The sequence below is a fragment of the Rhinolophus sinicus genome, chromosome 4, assembly GCF_057876585.1.
Source record: "Rhinolophus sinicus isolate RSI-liver-muscle chromosome 4, RSI-T2T, whole genome shotgun sequence".
NCBI classification, from domain to species: Eukaryota; Metazoa; Chordata; class Mammalia; order Chiroptera; family Rhinolophidae; genus Rhinolophus; species Rhinolophus sinicus.
In genome coordinates, this window is record NC_142504.1 from 12,329,070 (window position 1) to 12,350,905 (window position 21,836).

Sequence of the window (21,836 nt, forward strand, 5' to 3'; positions counted from 1 at the left end):
TTACATCCCTATTTTACAGATGAACTTCCCATAGCTAATGAGGGCCTGGGCCACGACCTAACCTCAGGACGGTCTCTCTGCTTTTCCAGCCATACTACCACAACACGTCACTCCCTGATCGATTTTCTAGGCTCCTTATAGCCTCCCTCCCTTTGCAGGCCAACTGTTCCCTAAGCTCGCTAAAATCGGCTGTCTGGCATCCACTGGGTTGGCTCTGCCGAGATCTCTGGAGACGTTTTAGAATCTTGAACTATCATTCTACAGTTGCTTTCTTGAGTGTCCTTGTACTTTGCATGTGAAAGTCTTTGAGAATCAACCCTCCTCTCACTGACTGGAGAGTGACTGGCATTTACCACACAAAGGTTAGAGCACAAGCTTGGGTGAAGAAGACCTGGACCTGAACCCTAAATCTTTCACGTATTAGCTTGGGGAATTTAAGCAGGTGCTTAACCTCCCAGAAACTTAGTGTCCTCATGTGTAGAAGAGAACTGACACCACTTCCCTTATTTGAAGGATTAATGGGCTCTATATGAAGCATTGAGCCCACTGCCTGGCACATAATAAATACTCGAATAACGGCAGGAATACAAGGGAGACTGCAGAGAATAAGGGAAGGCAATTATCCAAAATTATAACGTGAGAAGGTCTCCCAAAATTGAAGGATATGAGTCCCCAGATTTAAAGCTCCACCCAAGTGCTCAGCACACGGAATGATAAAGACCAAAAGGAGAACATCATAAAATTTTGGAATGTGGGGCTAAGGAAAAGATCCTAAAAGCATCCAGAAGAAGATGAGGACCAGTTTACATAAAATGGAACCGGAATTAGAATGACATTAAATTTACAGTAGTAACAGCAGAAGCTGGAGGACAATAGAGATATGCCTTTGAAATTCGGAGAGAAAATTAATGTTACCCTAGAACCCTATACCAGCCAAAGCATCACTCTAGAAAAAAGGGCAGAATAAAGACACTTGCAGGCATGGAGGCACTCAAGAATTTAGCTCCCTAGTATCCTTTCTTAGGCAGCTACTGGAGGACGGACACCACCAAAACGACAGATTAGACCAAGAGACAGGAAGCCGTAGGACATGGGAAAGGAGATTAGCGTGAGGTGTTTTTTAACAGAAAAACGTGTGAAGAAAAGTCCTAGGGTAATAGCAGTGCAACAGGCCTGAACAACTAATCAAGGACGGAATAAGAGTTTAGAAAGTTCTGAAGGGGAAGTCGCCAAGAAAAAAACCTATAGATCATCTGATACATTTGTGAGTTGAGAGTGATGGCAATTTGAGAGACTTGATGGCACAGAAAAAAAAAAACAAAAAAAAACAAAACAAAACATGTAAGAAGGAACAACAACAAAAAACCCATAGCCTTTTGGCTGGTCATCATAATGTTAACTTGTGTATCGTCATACTGGGGAGGTGGAGGCAGGGGAGGGGAGGTAGTGATACATTCTAGTCTATCACAGAAAGTCGGCATTAATGACGAAAACCGGCAAGGCCACCAAGAATAATAAACATTCTCAGAATTACGGAGGTGTAAGAAGAAACAGCCACAGCAGTTGAGGGCGGCAGCTTCTTTGGAGTGAGTCTGGGAAGTAGGGAGGAAAAAGGGAGGCACTGCGATTTTGTTGTTATAACTTTTTTGGACTTTAGGATAAAAAAACAAAACCAAACCCTACGTACACATGTTTAAGTAAAATAAAAAACATAAAAAGTTTTCCCAGAGTGAGGCCCAGGGAATTTCTCAAGGCTCCTAGAGGACTGCGATACAGCCAAATCTATTTGGGAACCAAAGATAGAAGTCAACCCGAGAGGAAACCCAAAGGGTCAAGTGATGGATGGCTGGAGGCAGAACCCGGACCAGGTATCAGTTCCGTAGATTATAACTGTTTGAAGATACAAGGTCACTATTTGGCTGGTGAATGAGTCAAATTCCTTGACTCTAAAAGCGGTTGCCCTGAGCAACGGGGATCAGTAAAATGAATTTGCCCCCACTAATTAATTAGCCCATTAGGAAACAACAACCTTTCTAAAGCAGGAACAATGTGGAGAATAACAGCAGAGAGGCTGAAAGGGGTCAGGCTAGCTCTCCTATTGATACGGCTGTTGCCAAATACTCAACATAATCTGTTTTCTTAAAAACCAGCAACTTTAAAAATTATTGGGAACAATATGAAGAGCCTTGAAAATATTCTTACCCTATAACTTTGGATGTATGACCTCACTTCTTTGTGTCTTGGGTTTTTGGGTCTATAAGTGGGGCAAATAAGAGAACCTACCTCAGTTATGAAATAAATAACTATATATACGTATAGTGCCTGGTAAGTGCTCACAATGACAGGTGTGGTTGGAGTTACTGGTACCATATTAGACAGAGCAATTCTAGGAACCTATTTTGAGGAAATAAGAGTTTTAGTCAAAAGTGCTTGTGAACGGATGCTGTTTTATCTGTAATAACAAACTTAGAAGCAGTTTAAATTTCCAACACAGAGGATTGGACAAATAAATTGTGATACCTCCATCCTAGGGAAATATTATGCAGTCACTAAAAATAATGATTTTCAAAGACTCTTGTGGCATTTAAAAATGGTCGTGATAGAATCTATTAAGTAGGGGGAAAGAATACAAAATTATACTATAAGCTAAATGTCAAAAAAATTATATGCATATACAGAGCATACAAAATAAAGCTAATTATACACATATAATATAAACATGTAGATATATTGACATTTGCAAGTAGATATACATTTAGGTAAATATATAAAATTAAATAAAACAATATTTAAAAGAATATGTAAAAATACGTAAAAATAAAAGCTAAGAAGGTAAAACACAAAAATGTTAAAAATGGTTATTATGGAGTCATGAGAATATGGGCAATTTTAATTTTTTCCCTTTCTATTCCACCACAATTTCTACAATATATTATGATTTGTCTAAATTACTATATATTGGGGTGAGGGGGATGCCATAAGTTAACGAGTCCTTTTAAAGACTCATGCTTATGATAAATTTTCTTCTATAGTTGCATTCTTGTTGGCTATGTCTCTTGGATCATTAATATTTCAGGATGCAACTCTAGCTTCTATACTGAAAAACACTGTGTTTACGTATCTTGGACACAGGGCAGCTCAGTGTTTTCATGCTTTGTCATCTCACCAAGGGAACGCGGGTGCCCGCCATCTGCCAGCAATCACAGTATTTACTCAGGGAGACTGACGATGTAGCAGCACCCACTGCCTCATCGCTCAGCAGCGGCTTCTCAATTGTTCTGTCTCCACTGTGGAAAGCTGTGAGGTGGGCAGTGAGCACGGGCCTCTGGAGACAGCAGATCTGGGTTTAGGCCTGGGCTCGGCCACGGCCTCACGTTGGGACTGGAATGAATAGTTCTGCATTTGTAAAAGAGTGGGCGTGAATCCTGAGATTACCGGCACAATGCCTCGTGTGCCATAGTGTCACGTGATAGCTGTTGTTACGATTATTAAACAGGCACTGAAGGTAAGTGTGGGCAGTTTGCAGCTGCAACGGCCACGTTCCTGTTCCAGTGAACAGTAAGCGATGGAGCTACTCGTCTCCATGCTTTCAAAAAAGACTTCATTTTCACTAAAATTGGATTTCTTTCACGGTACATTCTCCCCACTTTCTTTATGTGCCTCCTAATAAATCATGACCTAAACAGTCCTCACCTGAGGCAAATAATGTCTCCTGTACTTTAAATTACAAGGAAACATCATCTACAAGGCTATTTTTATCCCCCGACCTTCCAAACAACACTCACATTCGATGGCGTTTCTCAGGGTACCACTCACTACAGGAGGCTCAGCCTTCTCATGGCTGCACCGGACTATGGCTGACCTCTCCCTGGATGGAAGCATCACAGAGGACACATTAGTGCTGATATACAGGGCCACCTACTCCTGCTGCTTCACAGAGCGGGCCAGGTCAACATGCTGGCAAAGAAGGAGAGGTGGGAAGAGGCGCCGACACACAGGACCGCAAACACCTCCACAGTGAAACTCCCTGGGTAAGAAGAACATTCCAGCCCTGGCTGCTGGCACACCCAATTCGCTTAAGAGTCAAAGATGACATTCAAGTAGGGAAAAGAAACCCTGAAATCTGAGTGAACAACATTGAATACAACGGGCAGCAGAGGGAGCTACGAGCTTGAGGGCATCATGGTTTCCCCTCAAGGGTAGTTGGCAGCTTCCTGCCTAAGAAATACCAGCAATAGTCTTTACTACCTTATCAGAAGGGCAACCGCTCCTGAGGCAAATCTCCACGAGAGCATCGGGACTGGAGAGGGTAGAGCACACTCTTTATCAGTCTTTTCTGTTCTAGACACTTCTATTTTTTAATTGTTAAAAAACATTTTCAATTATCGCTGGCATTCGGTGTTCTATTAGCTTCAGGGTGTTTTTGTTGCCAACATTTCCACACAACAAAGACCCATAGACTTAAATTCACTAAGCAACATTTTGTTCTTATTCTCGAAAAAAAAGCAAACAGAAACACCACACACACCAGACAACAGCACTCGCTGTGACCATCAGAACATGACGAGGCTGAAGAATCACTTACCGCAAAAACCCCTCGAACGACCCAGCCGTGGTGTTGCCGTAATGTTTTACCATATGCATTATCTTGGGGGGGAAAAAAAAAAAAGAGAGCGAGAAGCTCCATAAGGAACAAGTTCATCAGAATTTGATGCGTTGTTAGTACCATGTCTTTTCTAATGTATGCAGTAGCACGGCCCTATTGCTATGAGGAGCTGATGAAAAAAGTCTAATTACAAGGTTATGTATCCCAAAAGTCTGGAGTAGGATAAAAGCCTACACAGATTTTTTTTTTTTTAAAGAAAAATAGATATTCCCACTCTTACCCTGTGTCAATATATCTGAACTCCAGCTTACTAATAATATCAATATTATGCTGGGAAAAGTTCAATACATATAAGGAAATAAAAAGAGAGGAAAGGATACTGGAAAATAAAGACTAAATACAATTAGAAACACGCTATAAAACACATAAAATGCAGTTGTTGGAAGCGTTGTGTGACCGAGCCAGTCTCTCTTAGCTGCCCTCTTACCACCTGTTTTCCCCTTTGTAAAATGACCTCTCAGGTTCTTTTCAATTCTAACATTCAATTCTGGGATGTAAAATGTTTGTCCTAGATGTCCCTATGACGCTGGATATACAGCATTAAACCTAGAAACCTTTAAAACTATCATGGAAAGACGGTCTTAAAGTTACTAAGCTAGTTATAAAGCAATTGGTCAGGCAGGCCTATTAATCAAAGTCATTCATGTTCTAGACTTTAAAGATAAAAACCTATTATTTCTGTCCCAATGTGTTTTAAAATGAGATTTGCGATTTAAAAACTGGTCTATAATAATTTTAATTACAAAAAATTAATCTGAAGAACAAAGTGGCTGCATTTCACACAAGGGATGTGTTCCTGAAGGCTTTAAATAATTCAATATACACAAAATTCAAAATTGATTTTTTTCCATAGGAATAATTGCGTCCTCAGGAGGTACAGGGCTACATCACCACAGCGCATTTTTATTTTAATGCTCCATTTTATTTTCTAAGCGTCACCTCCAGTAGTTTACAGAGTGTTTATTCCTAAATTAACACACAGAGTATCATGGGGGTTGTTTGACCTTCTTCGTTATGTTTTGTTCTCATCTAAATTCTGTTCCAAACTTATGTATTTTCATGTGCTAGTTTCAGCACTATTACAAGTACTACCACCATTTAATCAAGGTGACATTATAATAGGACATAAAAATATTTTAAACCATAACAAGAGTGGGAAGCAGTGCACTGGGGCTGAAGGTCCCTGGGACTGGGGCCACATTTTGAGGACCTTTATATGCCACGCAAAGGATTCTGAACTTACCACCTGAGGCCCAGTGGCAGTTTTAAAAAATGTAACACTTACTGACTTTTTCCCCCCACAAGTAATGCATGCTCATTGTTAAAAATAAGGAAAACACAAACAGGAACTAAAGAAACCTACAAGCATGCCTCTCAGAGATAACCACAGTGGATATTCTGGGGGTATAATCTTAGTCTTTTTTCCTATGCAGATAGTTTATTTTCTTCTAACGATCATGACCAATCTGATCTGGAATTGTGGTAGGGAAGTAACATGCGGAGGTTTTCTTTCCAGTGTAGAGTGTATGCAGCCATCCTGGTCCCTGAGCCGTCCGCTCCAAAGCCCACCTGGCTGGACAAACTGCCTGTTAACGAAGGCTCTGGATCCAGTGCTACGCCGACCTCAGAGACTTTATACCTTCCCTCCACTTTGCCATTTAATTCAACCATTCCAAAAAGGCCTGAAACTTTTCACCCTGCCCCCTTCTGCTGGACAGCAAGGAAACAGGGGTGCTGTGAGCCCAAATGACATGGGCAGGCTGGTCTAAGGAAGAGGGAGTATTTGTACAGCAGCACGGTCTCTGGCCTCCCCCCTTGCCCTTCTCGAGGAAGCAGCTATTCCTTATTGTGGTGGCACCTTGCCAGAGAACAGTCCCACCGGGGGAAAATGTGGGCCAGGTGGTCTAATGGGAAAAGAGGGTGTCAGAGAATTGGGGCTGGGTCCTCAGTCAGGCCCAGGAAGACCACTGCTGCAATTTAAAACCAACAAATGAAATAAAATTCAGTGAAAAAAAAAAAAAAGACTTGCCAGAAGTCCTTAGCTGACTTCTAGCGCTGCAAATATCCCTGGCACGTGAGGCTGCATTAAAATAAGATGAAGTCTAAGCCTGACCTATTTTGGTTACCTAGAGATTAGATAATGAAATACATTAATCTTCACTGTAATACCCATTCATTATCATAATGCATGCTCTATAATCTGGAAGTATTTTTGGCTTCTGAAAGACATAAATGATACCCTTCTCCCAGTTCTTTGAGACCTGTCAGTTCCTCAGAGACTGAGTCAAAATTCTGAGCAGGAAGCTTTGACAATCACCTTGCCCAAGTCTCTTCCTTTACAAAGAAACAAAAGACCCAGAGAAACAATGACTTGCCCAAGGTCACAGAGCTAAAAGCAACGAGAACTTGGGGCAGTCTTGTCCCATTAAACCATTCTGCCAAAAAAAAACAGTGTTTATTATTTGTGAAACAAAATAATGAAAATGAAAAATGTGGCTTTTCCAGCCATTTCCTGAAAGAATTCGAACCTCATTCTGTTTATGGAAACAATATAGATGTGATTTCCTTACTGGTAACTCACAAACTTGCTATGAGGTATTTAGAGATTATACCTGAACCTATTATAGTATCTGAGCGGGAACCGCCTTTCCATTACTGTTGGCAGACAACTATTCTGTCCAGGAACTGAATGTATGAGAAAGTGTTTCTCTATTATAAATCCATAATTGGTAAGAATTTGCAGAGTTACTTTGGGTTGTAGAGAGGACACAGGAGAAATGCAAACCTAAGGTTTAAGAGAGAGCTTAGGAAGGAGATAAGCAAAGCCAGTAAAGATAAATCAGTCCTTCACTGAGCTCAGGAAATGACAATCATCTTAGCTCTGCATATGAGCTAAACGAGGCAGTCATTAGGCAAGAATCAGGAACCAGGAGAGGTTTGAACGTGAATAAGCAGCAGTGAACAAATATGAAAAATAATACAGAGACAGGAAGAATGTGTATAATGTGACACCATCTATGTAAGTTTAAAACATGCACTATAATACTAGCTACTGTTTATGGTCACATATACATACAGTAAAAGTATAAAAACATGTATTATATAATGATAAACAGCAAATTCAGGATGAAGATTTCTGGAAAAATGAGAGGAGTAATAATCCCAAGGGGTGATATATGGGTACAGTATTGAACTATTTCATATATTTGGTCAAGTGGTGATATTTGTTAAATGTCTGAAATATTTATAATAAGAAAAACTGAGCTACTAGGAATGTACCCTCTGAATTCTTGGTAGTGACTAAGCTTCAGGCAAATGAATCGTCTAGAGAAAAGCCATCTTAAACACTAGTGGACAGAAGTGAAACAAGAACCCAGAGATACCCTCGCTAACTTCAGGCATTACCGAGAAGAAAATCTGTAGGACTGTTAACCAATTCTGCCACCAGAGCACATGCTGGGCGCAGTTCTGGAGTGGACATGGCTTCATTCCTATTCCATAGCATTGTCAGAACAATTAGTCAAGTTATGATTTGACACTAAATATCTGATTATGAGTCCGGACTTTCTCTCTCTCACATAGCTCTCTCCTTGTGCATGAAAGCCTTTCATATTAAATGTATAACTGAGCATCCTTTTAACATTTGTCCTGCTGTGAGCTAGAGATCTTCGTGGTGTTAATATTTACCTGGCATTGGTGGAGTCATTCCGATGTGAGGGACGTGGTGACATGCTACCTGCCGCGGAGGGAACGGCGCAGAGCACGTAACATTTATTATAGTACAATGGGGCATGAAATGCCAGAGCAACTGTTCTTCCTTCCACTTACAAGAACACTCTCCTAAAGCTCTTTCTGACATGGCATCTGCAATTGGAAGGGCCCGCCTATTGGGAGGACCATTAAACATACCCACCTTGTAGACCCAACTGTTTTCTTAGAATGATTTCTGGAGAATGTCATAGAACGCTAAGGGTTCAGAGCAGCTCTTGGCACGAGACCACCCAAAATATTCCGCTCTAACCATCATTATGGGGAATCCAAGTGATGGCGCAACTGCAGAAGCAGGCAGTATAAAGTTCACGGCCTCCTTCCAGATGCGGGGACCTCATTCCAGGTCACAGAGCAGCAGCAGCCCAATGGCCACCCACGCATTTTCCAGAGTGTGAACTGATTCCAAAGCTTCCATTACGTCACTTAGGCCTTTTCCATGTCAAGGCCACTCAGATTATGCAAGTTTTAAGAACACGGACCTTTAAACCTTTCTTAAGCAGTGTTTTCAAATTTGGGAGTGCCAGCCAAGGTGTATCCTTAATTTATCTGTAACTGTCTTGCTGTTGTTCCTAGGTTAGGACAATTTTTCACTTATTGGAGAACTAGCTAATTATCATGAAAGGAAGGCAAAATTCACTGCTGCTGAGGGTAACTGAGCTTCAAGTTCTAGCTCTAGATGAGTGGGTCTCAAACTTCAGCACGGCTCAGAATCATTTGAATGACATGTTTACACAAGGATTGCTGGGCTCTGCTGGACTTTCTGTGTCAGCAGGTGTCAGGTGGGGCCTGGTAGTCTGCGTTTCTAACAAGTTTCCAGGTAATAAAGATGCTGCCGCCCGTGGACCACTTTGAGAACCACGGATCTAGATTTGAGACCCCAGGGAAGGGACTTATCTTCTCTGAACCTCAGTTTACTGGCTGTAAAAGGGGAGTATTTGGAAGAGTAAAGAGAATGCTTATCAAGAACCTAGCGTCATAATTACACTGTGCGCTCTGTAAGTGCCTTCATTTCAGACAATATATTGGTTCCACTTATAAAGGCTGTGGTTTCAAAATGAGAAAAGAAACCATTAACCCAACAGAAACATGCATCGAGGAGCCTATGGGATCTAAACAGTTAACGTGCAAACGTTTCTCATAAACTACATTTGTTTGCACAGAGCTGCCTGTGTCTGTGCCTGGAGGGGAGGGTGGGATGGTTAGGGGACCGTTCTCTCTCCATATTGAACAGCAGCAAGAAACTAGGGGTCCCTACGTACCAACCTCTAAAATAATCCTGGACATCAGGACACAAGTCTCAAATTCACAGCCCCTTTTCCCTTTACACTGAAAATAGTGCTGAAGGGGACGAAAGGAAGGAAACGCTGAGAGATTATTTCAGTTTTGAAGCAGCCTTTGTCCTTCAAGTCTCCTCTCTCTCCAGAGTCAACATTTCCGGGCCCAGTCTCAAAATCCAGCAAAAGGCAGGGGAGAAAAAGGGGCTGAATGAGGGGTGGAGGCTGGGCAGAAAGGGCATACATATCCTCAGCTTCCTCCCCTCCTCCAGGGCCAAAGCTTTTCTTGTCACTTGCTGGTGCCCTGTGAGCAGCTGGGTCCTATTCTACCCCAGCTCCAGCAGGGGGGTAAATGAGATCAGCATTCCCCTCTCCCCCTCACACAGGCAGCCATGACAATGCAATAGCATCATGTGACATGTGGAGTCCACCAGGCACAGAGTGCTGAATCCTTTCTTCTGCATTTCCTGCAGGTGGGGGAATCTCACCACCTACGCCCCCCACCCTATGTAAAATTTCCATACTAAGAAGATAGTCTGGAGAGGAATTTCTGGCTTGGCCCTCAGGCTCTGGAAGCTTTCCATGTCTGATTTGGGACCAATAAACCCCATTTTCTGGCAGATGATCAATTTCGTATGTCACAATGATAAAAATAGAAACGACAATAGACGCTAACCTGTATTAAGTGCTTATTATACACCATTTTTCTAACCTTTCACAGGCTTGAAACTGTTTACTCTTTACAACAACCTTGTAAGGGATATTATATCATCATTCCCATTTTATAGATGAGGAAACTGAGAAACAGAAAGGGTTAAGTATATTGACTACGGGCACCATATTATTAAGTAGTGGAATCTAGAAAGCCCATGATCTTGTCCAGTCCACAAGTCATAAAGACACTGGTTAGGGGGTATGAAGCATTACGGTGAATATACTTTTAGTAGTGAAGATCTTTTGTGGAAGAAACAGGGACCTTGGAGTCAGGGCCCCCCAAATGACCCTGATTAAAACCATTTGTGGTCTTGGCATGTATTTTAATCTTTCAAAATTTTGGTTACCTAACCAGCAAAAACGGATTTGGGGATTAAGTTGTCTAAATTCTTCATAAAGTGTTAAGAAGTATCAGCTGTTACGTTTCATGGCACCCCAGCAAGTTTCCAGACAGAAAGCCCTGGGAAAATTGTGTGGGGGCAGAATCCCTCGGGACTCGTGGCCCACAGGGAGGACAAACAGAAGGAGGTGAACTCATCCGAGACTGACAAAATGCTGCAGTGAACACGGGCTCCCATCCCCACCAGCAGCATCTAATTCACTCAGGTCACTATTTATAATCATGGCTACTTAGAGCTTGGCCATGTGCTTCTCCACATCGTAACAATATAGAGCTCAAGGTGATATGGAGTTTCATGGCCCATCCTCCCACCCTACCCCACCCCCTGCCTCCAGGCCCATGCGCAGGAATTTCCTAGAGGCCAAGAGTGACAGTTCAGCCACGGTTAGGGGCACTCTCAGGATCCTTCCAAGTTTTTAATGCTTTCAACACTGGTGTGATTGACACTGATCCATCCATCTATTCACCCACCAACCCAGTGTTTATTAAGCACCTACACTGTTCCAGTCACTGCATTAAGATGCTGGAGACACAGGATGATCTCCTTTGACCCAGGCCTCAATCCCAGTCTTAGCTCTACCACTAAGACAGTGGGACACAGGGTGTCTGAGGGGTCCAAGACGATGACCCACCCTTCACCTCACTCCAGAGAAAATTCCCAGGGTTCCCCAGCCCCTCCCTTTTACGGTCTCCCAAACTAGTTTCTCTTTGGATGTTGATTTTAGAGGACTGCACTGTATTTGAAGATTAATTTAGGAAGAACTAACTTCTTGGAAATGTTAGGTTTTCCTATTAAGATTAAGAGATGGCTCTCCATTTATTAAGCTCTTCTTTAAGACACACTGATTTTTATTAAGTTAGGTCTAGATTACCAGGTCACTATCTCATGGATTATTTTTTAACAAAGCATATAAGAAACACACAATTAATAACAATAAATAGAAAAGAGACAAAAATCAAACCCTGAAAAGCAGCAATTTTCCCTCCACCCTTGTGTCTTCTTCTAGGGGTCTCCATTCCCCATCCTATTCAACTGACCAATCAAAACATAAAGAACACTTACTCAGGGCTGTCTGGATATCCTTTTCTCCATTTTTCACTTCTGTCAAAAATCCTTTCAAAAATTTGAGACCTCTAAAACAAAAAAAGATGAAGAAATGTTATTTTCCAAGTTCACATACATATGTTGAACGGGTGTAGAGAAATTGCAGACATCAGCGTCTTTTTCAATAATACCTTGGGCATAGCAGTGAACAGGTCAAGCCCTATGACAATCCTGTCAGAGTTTCTTCTCTGTCATTTCCCTTTAGTTTGCTCTGGCCCTTCTCATGTGATAAAGTGGTCCCAGGACAGGCCGCTTCAGCATCCCCTGGGAACTTGTTAGAAAGGCAAATTCTGGGGCCCCACTCCAGACCCTACTGCATTAGAAACTCTGGGTTTGGGGTGGAGCATCTGTGTTTTTAACAAGCCCTCCACGTGATTCTGATGCCCCTACAGTTCATGATCCACTGACTTAAAGAGAAACCAGTCAACTTTGGCGTGTTTTCAGATTAAAAAAAAAAAGTACGCTATTAACAATGTTTATCGCCATCAAGAGGAAAGCAGAAAAAAAGAAAAACAGGAATAGTGGCATTTCTCTTCATTAGACCTTCTAGAAAAGGCTATGCAGTGGGGTTAGATTCTTCACTCAGAAGCAGTCTTCTTTACATAATTTTTTGCTGGTAACATTTCGATTGCGCTGGAATTTAGCAGCTGCCCCAGCTCAGCCGCCTCACCTTTTCAGCCACAGCAAGGCTTCCGTGGCTGAGTTCCTAACCTGGGCGACACCTGCCTCCACCTCGTGCAGCACGATCTTCTGGAGGGTGGTGAACTCTTCCTTGTTGGTTATATACTTCTGATTCACCTTCTGCAGGAAAAGCAGGCCAACCGTGCAAGTTAAAAATGGGAAAGCGGTCAAGCAAATCAGTACAGTACTGAGACGTCTACATTTGCCAAGCAGGCCTCTAAGAAACCAAAATAAATGAGGCCTCTTACTTTCTTCCTTACTTGTTCAAGGTAATGTGTGTGTCTGAGAATTCTTATGAGGCTTAAGCCAGAACGAAAGCGTCTTAGGGTTTTAAAGTACTGTTATTGAACTATTTTGTTTTTTGCCTCAGAACCTTTCTCACAGCTGGCCTATACGTTTTTATCCTGAATATAAAACGCAACAACCATTTGTTTCTGAATGAGATTTCATGCAACTCTTTCCTCCCATTATACCGTCGCCCCAGAGACAAGCTGGTACATTCACCTTAATATTTCCAACAAGATCCATTTTAACAGGAGCAAACACTGTCGGGCCAAGTTTGTCTATAAGAAAAGATGAAAAACATCTCTGAAAAAGCAATATTTTCAAGTGGAAAATATTTTTTATAGTAACAGTAAATTTCGCAGGTGCCTCTTCCCCCCACCCCCCAAAAAAACTTTTATTTTTTATTTTTAAGTCCTTTTCTAAACATAAGCTTCAAAAGCTTCTAGGATAGTCTCATCACATTTTCCTGTTAGGTTGGTGCAAAAGCAATTGCAGTTTTTGCAATTATTTTTAACCTTGTAAACCACAATTGTTTGTGCACCAACCCAATATTACACTCCTCAGAGGTGAGTAACTGTAGTAAGGTCCTAAGTGGCAGGTGAGAATGATCTTCTAAGCTTAGAAAGCGTATTGTAATCCTTAGGGCTGCACTGTCCGATACGGTAGCGGCTAGATTGGCGGCCGCTTCGTGCTTGCAGTGTAGCCATTCCAAACTGAAATATGCTGTAAGTGTAAAATACATACCAGATTTCAAAGACTCAATACTACCAAAAAAAAATGCAAAATATCTCATTAATGATTCTTTTATATTGATTACATGTTGAGATGATATTTTGGATATACTAAGTTAGATAAAATACATTATAAACATTAGTTGTATGTGATGTTTTACTATTTTAATGTGCCTGCTAGAAAATTTAAAAATTATATATGTGGTTTGAATATTTTTGTTGGACAAGAACAACTAAAAAAATAATACAAAGGGGTATAGCTGAAAATCCAAAAGAGAAAATATAATGGAATCCTAAAAAATACTTGACTGATCCGGAAGAAAGGCAGGAACAAAGGCAGTATTTGCAAAAGGAAAATGAACAGATCATTGGAACAGAAGGAGAGAGTCCAGAAATAGACGCACACTTTTAGGTCAATTGATTTTCAACAAAGCAGCCAAAGTAATGTAAAAGGGGAAAAAATGTCTTTCAACAACTGGGTCTTGAACAACCAGATATAATAAAAATCATAATTAAAAAAAAGACTCTCAACCCTCACTTCATACCACATACAAAAACTAATTCCAAGATGAGTCATAGACGTAAACATAAAACCAAAACTAAAGAGTATAGAAGACAACACAGGAGAATATCTTCATAACCTTGGGGGTAAGCATAAATTTCTTAGGATACTGAAAGCACTAACTATGAAAAGAAAGAAAACAATTAAATGGGCTTTCATGAAAATTAAAAACTCTGCTCTTCAAAAGACGTCATTAAAGAAAGAAATGGGCAGCCACAGTCTGGGGGAAAATACAATGCATATGCCTACAATGGAACGTTACTCTCAATATATAAAGAACTCTTACAACTCAATAGTAAAATGGCAACTAACCAACTTTTAAAAATGGATGAAAGATTTGAACAGACTTCAAAATGGAAGAGATAGCGAAGGCCAATAATTATATGAAAAAGTGCATAACATCATCAGTCATCAGGGAAATGCAAATTAAAGCCAGAGGATACCACGAAACACAAGAATGGCCAAAACCCAAAACACTGACGCCGTCGAGTGTCAGTGAAGATGTGAAGCAACTGATACAGTGCTGTTGGAAGTCTACAGTTGTGCAACCTCTCTTTACAAAGTTAACCATATGAAGCCTATGAATTAGCAATTCCACTCCTAGGTGTTTGCTCAAGAGAAAGGAAAACATATGTCCACAGACACAAAAATGTCCACAGCAATTTCATATACAATAGCCTCAAATAAGAAACTACCCAAATGTCCATTAATATGGAGAATGATGAAACAAATTGTGTCATAGTCATTTAACAGAATACTATTCCACAATAACAAGGAATGAACTGCTGACACATGTAACAACAAGGATGGAAACATGACGAGTATATTGAGAGAAAAAGTCAGATGCAAGAGTGCAATATAAATGAGATTTCTGAGCACGTAAAACTAATCTATGGTGACAGAAAGCTGTAAAATGGTTGCCTCAGGCTGGGTGACAGGTTGGGGGCTGACTGGCACAGGGAACATTCTGGGGTGGTGAAAACATTCTCTGTCTTGATAGGAATGTGGATTACAGAGGTAGGTGCATTTGTTAAAACTCACTGAATCATAACAAGTTCTGTGCAAGTCATACCTCGATTTTAAAAAAAGATGCACAGTTATTAAATGGGTCATATAGCAGATTTCAACACATTAACGATTCTTGGTACTACTGACTCCATAAAAAGTACATGTAATTTGAACTTAAATAAACATACATATAATTTTTTTTTACTCTTTGAAAAAACATTTTAACTGGTAAATATTTTTCCTAGTAACAGTAGATTTGATGGTCTGTTTCTTAACTTTCACTTTTGCCTTTAATTATGATTTCTAGAAAACAGAATTCCCTTTTTTTGTCATGTTACTCTGAGGTCAACACTTAATCATAATTAGAAATGAAATGGAAAACTGCAATAATGCTTAAGGTCATACAGTTTTAATTCTACGTGGCTGGTGATATGAAGAAGTAGTTAAGAAGGGTGATCTCACTGTACGCCTAGTTCAGGGTATTTCTACTACAAAATAACTGCAGTGAGACGGATTCTAGAGACTACTGAATTTAAAGTGAATGGAGCACTCTTACCCAGTACTGGAACCACAGCGTAACACGATGCCAAGAATGCTTCTGTGGGAATGCCACTATCTTCCAGAAGTTCAATGTCACTAAAGCTAAACAGTGTGGCGATAAAGAGGAGGAAAGAGTGAAGATACAACATTAACGCTCTCTGCAGTTCAGAGGTGGTCATGGAAACAGCTGCCCCTCTACAGGGCAAATTACTTGGTCTGATTTCAGAGATGCCCCAGTGATTATTTTTCTAATACAAGACAGTCTAATAAAATCATTTCCAAAGATCATCTTCCAAAGCAAGCTGAAATTTGTTCACAGAGCCCACTCTCACAATCCAATTCCGTCTCATCTACTGCTTCAGACAAGGCAAATAGGAAAGCAGAGACTTGGGTGGACCATATTCTCTGTTCTGTTAGAATACACCATCACCCGAAAAGAACACCAGGATTGATTTTCCAGAAGGGAGACTGGTGTCCAACGGCCAGTGATTTTAGAGAATATAGAATACCTGGTGTTCATGGTACTAAAGAAAGTTGGGATGACGTCTTGGCCTTCTTCCCAGCGGGATTCTGAGGAATTGGCTCCAGGCTGTGCCAAGTCACTGCCATGATTTCCCAGATTGTCCTCTCCCTTTTCCTTCATTATTTCACCTTGGACTTCAAAGTAGAAGATACTTATTACCAATCTCTTATTACTAACCTATTATCTATTTATTATAAAAATTAATACATACTCATTGTTGAACTTCTAGAACACAGACAAGTACACAGAAATAAAAGCCTGTGAAAAACTGTACACATACACCTATATATAATACATTCAAACAAATTTGGTTTAAATATATGTAGATTTGTATCCTGCTTGTTTTCACTGAACAGTGTATCAAAAAAATTTTCATTTTCATTCAATGCTCTTCAAAACATGATTCTAATGACCATGTAATATTGCATCATGCTCATATGGATGGCATTGAGGTGGTTTCTAAAATTTTAGTATTGCAAATAGTCGATCCTCGTTATTAGTGTCTTCTGTATTTGTGAGTGTGTCTACTTGCTAAAGTTTATTTGTAATCCTAAAATCAACGCTGGCAGCCCTTTGGCGGTCATATCTGGACATGTGCAGAGTGGTGAAAAATTTGAGCCACCTGACATACACGTTCCCAGCTAAGGTTGAACAAGGTGATACTCGGCCTTCTTATTTCAGCTCTCGAAATGTACACAAGTGTATTTCTTTCGTGCCAAGGTTTTTGCCTTTTTGTCATTGAAAGGGCCCCCAAGTGCAATGCTGGCTAGTGTTCCTGAGCACAAGAAGGCTGTGATGTGTCTTACGGAGAAAATACACGTCTTCGACAAGCTCGGCTCAGGCATGACTCATAGAGCTATTGGCCATGGGTTCAATGTTAATAAATCAACAGTATATATTAAATAAGGTGTCTTTACGCAGAGACACATAAAACAAGGTTACATATTGATTAGTTGACAAAAAAGTTGTGAACAGAGGCTTGCACGAACCTAACCCTCCCTGTATTTCTCCTAGGATTAATGGTTCAGTATTTGCTAATTCAGTGTCTGCAGTGACTATAGAATACGACCACGTGAAGAATGAGAATCGACTGTCATGTCATAAAGAACATCCTCGTCCACAGAGATTTGTCCTTAAATCCGACTATTCCCTATGGACAAATTCCTAAAAGTAAAATTATTGGGTCAAATAACAGTCCTGTTTTGATAAAAATTCTCCTGTCTTTATTATTCGTTCAAGGGACAAGACTTCCATGATGTGTGGATTGCTTGCCTTATATTAACAGTTATGAGAAAAACACCTTGTTTTTCCAACTTGTCTGGGAAAACAGGTTCTCTTATTTCCAAGGCGATGAAGAGGAAAGTTTTAAAAAATTTTATCTTTAAAATATTTATTAAATGCTTATAACACAATTAAAAGCGCCAATGCAATGGTCTTGGACTGATGGGAAGTTGGTTTTAGTGGTCAGAGCCACTGGAATTAGCCAATTTGAAAGGCCAGCATTTCAACCAGAGGCTATTACCTGAAACGGGGGGCTCTGGCTTGACAAACACAGAGAAGGCCGGATAAATACCTGATGGTGGTGGGTGAGTTCTAACACCCACAGGCCCCACAAGAAGCCAGGAGGGTGGAAAACTGAACTGCCATAACTTTATACACTCTTAAGCCTGACGTCATAGTCTAAGTTCAAAGGACTCGGAGATTCAGAGTGGAAGGCCAGTGAGACACTCATACTCTGAAGAGTCAGCGCAGACAGGTGCTGCTCACTGAACACAGAGCGGGAAAATGCTTCCCTATTCTGTCTTTTCAACACCGGGTCAGATGGGATGGCAGAATGTGGCCAAGTAACCTGTTGTGCAGCTCACACACCTGCTTTGGGAGCTACCTGGTAAGCTGTCTTCAGGTCAGTCCCTAAGAGGTGTCACATCACAGATCATGAATCAAACTCCCAAGATCGTATTGTTCAATGGTTTGCTTCAGACGGTACTTTTGTTTTTACCTGTTAGATTGTCATCTGTATTTTCTTCACTTGATATGCTGCAATCCGTCACTGCAGATTTCAAATACAAGGAGCTCTTGTTTTTCATTATGATGTCTTCATCATCATTTACTTCCATATTTAAAGATCCATTTTCACAATTGTTTAACTCCATTTGCCTAGAAACGTTTTAAAAGGAACAAAAGCCAGAAGGTCCAATTATTTGGTCATAAATAGATTGCCCAGGTAGGTCTTACTCTGAGGAATAGGGGCAGGGCTTACAACCACCAGCTCCTTTGAACAGCCATTACAAAACAGAATTACTAAATCCAGTGAAATCCCTTCCCCTCCTGCCCGCAAAGCAGGTATCTGCCTGTGATGGGACCAGGCCTGTCTCTAGGCTGAAGTTAGGAAATCAAAGAGCCATTAGTGCCTCTTCATATACCCTCAGCTGACGCGAACTTTCTGTTCCCCACAAGCAACAGGAAACAGACACTGAGAACTGTCCGGTTTTCAATCAGCTATCTACAGGCCCCACATTTAACCCTTTTCTTACTTTCCTCAGCTTCTCCCTGGGAGTTTTTCTCTCTCTGCTCTCAAAGTCACTGACCACATTCATGGGTTTGCCTCTCAGTTAACTGCCTAGAAGCCACATGTGGCAGGGAGAATACAAGCTGCAAAGTGTGTCTGACAGAAAAACCCGGGAGGACAGGCTACATCCTGGGGAACCACTACTCTTCAGGGTAACGAAAAGGCTATTTACCACGTAAGTGGAACAGCTGATTCTGTTCAAGGGCCATTCATAACAACTTATTATAAGTGAGCAGAACTAGCCAAATTAGCACAAATATATTTTCTTCTGATAAAAATAAAGGGAAGGAGTCCCAGCTACCTGGTGACGCCAAGAAAAGTATTTATTTTCTAAAGAAAAACCATATTTCAAGTTTGCAATGAAAAATGTAGGAGTATATTGAGGAAATACCTCAAAAGAAAAAAATAATCTATAAAGGTGTTCTTAGTAGAAATATTTAGGACAGGATAAAATTGTTAACAACCAAATTGGGACCAATCCTTATACTGAGGAAGCAAACAATAGAATATAAAGAGATGAAACATTAAATAATCATTGTAAAGGACAGATATATGGACTTGGTCAAAATACGGGACTGTGTATATCAAATAATAACTGAATAAAGACACCAAATAATAGAAACACAACTATGTGTCCTTTTTTTAAAAATCAAAGGCACCTTTAGAGGAAGAAAGAATTTAGATTTTGATAGTAAGGTCTTTTTCCAACCTGTAAAGCTACCTAAGATTTTTATTTTTTATACGAAACAAAATAGCACTGTCTTTGCTGGATAATAGCTTACTTAGCTCAATGCTCAGCTCCGCCACAAGCTACTAGATGTTTTGGGTGAGATCCGCGGCCTGGGGAAGATGCAAACACCCTCCCTAGCGGTCACTGAGGAATGGGAGGTCTGCACTGAATCAGGCTCACCCAAAAGAGGAGTATCAGATACTGCTGCCTTCTGGTATCATCCCAAATCATGAGGAAAACCACTGGCTGGTCAAGACACTCTTTCTGAAAAGACTTTTTTTTTTAAAGAAAAAGGAAAAAACAAAGTTACTGTACCTTTCCAATGAATTATGAATCGGTACAATAGGATGTTTCATCTTTAAAAGAAGCAAAGAAATAAAAATTTACGTTAAACTTCCAACAGAGCATATTTAGAGTTTTATCACATATGAAAGTGGTAAATATGACCGTAACGTATACACTGCCCCAGTGTTCAATTTTACAATTGTTGATCCTCCTAAAAGAAGGGAGTCCCTGATCCCAATTAGCCCTTCGTATTTATTCAAATAAGTGTTCCCAAATTTCTAAGGAAAAGAAAGATGGTCTTTGGAAGGAGCTGATTGTCATAGCCACACCCTTGCTTCTTGGCTTTCTTATCATTTCAGTTATGCTCATTAAACAATAATAAACACCAAACTGCGATGCAGCACTGCATCAAACACTGGGAGTGTAAAGGTAAACAGCAGGGGGTTCCTGCCCTTAAGGTAATTTCAACATAGAGTAAAGTTAAAATAAGGGCATACGGAGAGGAGGCCCTCTTGGTCCTACTTAGGGATTCAGGGAAGAAGAGATTAAATCTTGAAGGCCGAATAAGCGCTAATCAGGGAAAGACAGGTGAGAAGGCGTTTTTGGCACTGGGAGAGGGCACAAAGATGTGGGGGGAACTACAAGCGATCAACACGCTCCAGCCAGGTTATGACAGGGAAAGAGGCTGGGGATGTGGAAAACGGCTAAGAAGTTCTGACTTAGGGGCAATGAGGGAGCGCCTGAAAGGTTTGGGTAAAGTGGTCTAATTCCCACTGCACGACTAGATATACCATCCAGCTGCCTGGAAGGGTCATCAGGCTGAATGTTCGTGGTAGAAGGTTACCACAAATCTCGGCGAGACTCACTGGACAAGGAGGCTGGACAAAAGAAGCTAGCTATATCAGAGACATGTTTAGGTGGTAAAATTGCCAGAAATGACCTATTGGATATGGGGGACTGAGGGCAGATGTAAAAGTGGACATAAAGGAACGTCCACCAAAAAAATCTTTATCAGTCACCTATGGAGAACATAGCTCAGTATATGAGTTTAAATTTGCAACTTTTCTTTAACCCTACGGCAGCCAAGCTGAGCGGACCCTCACCTTGTTGGACTTGAGCAAGGCCAGCTGGGGGGATCCCGGGGGAGTGCGACACAGCAGCTCGGAGGTGAAGGCGGCATTTGCGATCTGCATGCATTCTTCCAAAGTCTTCAGAAAAGTATTGCAGGTCGATTTCAGCAGAGTTCCCACATCAATTCCCTCCTACGAAACAACCAGAGTGGAAGACTCCTTTATCTTGCCAAAAAAGAAAAAGCCCAATTGTGGAATGTCCTTAGAGGTTTCTATCCACAGCAACACAATAATAATGTACCCACCTATTTTGATGAGTAAATATGTACATCAGTTATAAAAGAAAAAGACTGAGTGAGTCCAATGGATCTATTAACCATTCACAAGTTTTAGCCTCAATCTGACCCTTCACACTCACCCACTACTCCAGCTGAAGGCGACAACTGCTTTCAACCCAACAGTGTTTTATGCCAGCACTGTGCCCAGGACTATAAGGGTTTCCAGTCTATAAGGATGGCAGACATGAAATGGAATCACAGAGACTGAGGACCAGTGGGAATGGAAAAATGTCTTCCATTGCCTGAGTAAAAATGAGGTTCTAGAGCAGAAGCATTAGAAACCACATACCACACATTGTTTGCTTTCAGAATGGGTTTTTCGGCTTTCAGTACAGATAAGTCTAAGAGGTTTCAGCAACTGGAATTCTTTTTTCCATCTGATCATTGCTTTTTTTCCTCCAAGTTATTTTACTTGTCTGGGGTGTTTTTCCTCCGGGTATTGATATTAATATGTTATTCAGGAAATTGAAGCCACATCCTGACTAGAGAGTGCAATAACCAAATCTTGGTAGTGTTAAAGTAACCAGATTGGGCCCAAGATGGAGTCCCTCATGCTAAGCCTCACGTCAGCAAACCAAAAACTT

At 40.9% G+C, this 21,836-nt stretch overlaps 1 protein-coding gene across 2 annotated transcripts in view; it reads right to left on the reverse strand.

The window, feature by feature from the left end:
• Window positions 1-21,836, reverse strand: part of PLEKHA8 (pleckstrin homology domain containing A8) — a 71,494-nt gene that overhangs the window by 24,735 nt on the left and 24,923 nt on the right. For both annotated transcript variants that reach the window (XM_019726184.3, XM_019726183.3), the window contains exons 5-13: window positions 20,948-21,106; window positions 19,875-19,915; window positions 18,260-18,417; window positions 16,247-16,394; window positions 15,754-15,839; window positions 13,116-13,174; window positions 12,601-12,731; window positions 11,889-11,959; window positions 4,586-4,647 (exon numbers count right to left, since the gene is read on the reverse strand). In XM_019726184.3, the coding sequence (XP_019581743.3) occupies window positions 4,586-4,647; window positions 11,889-11,959; window positions 12,601-12,731; window positions 13,116-13,174; window positions 15,754-15,839; window positions 16,247-16,394; window positions 18,260-18,417; window positions 19,875-19,915; window positions 20,948-21,106 (915 nt within the window). The remainder of the gene's footprint in view (window positions 1-4,585; window positions 4,648-11,888; window positions 11,960-12,600; window positions 12,732-13,115; window positions 13,175-15,753; window positions 15,840-16,246; window positions 16,395-18,259; window positions 18,418-19,874; window positions 19,916-20,947; window positions 21,107-21,836) is intronic.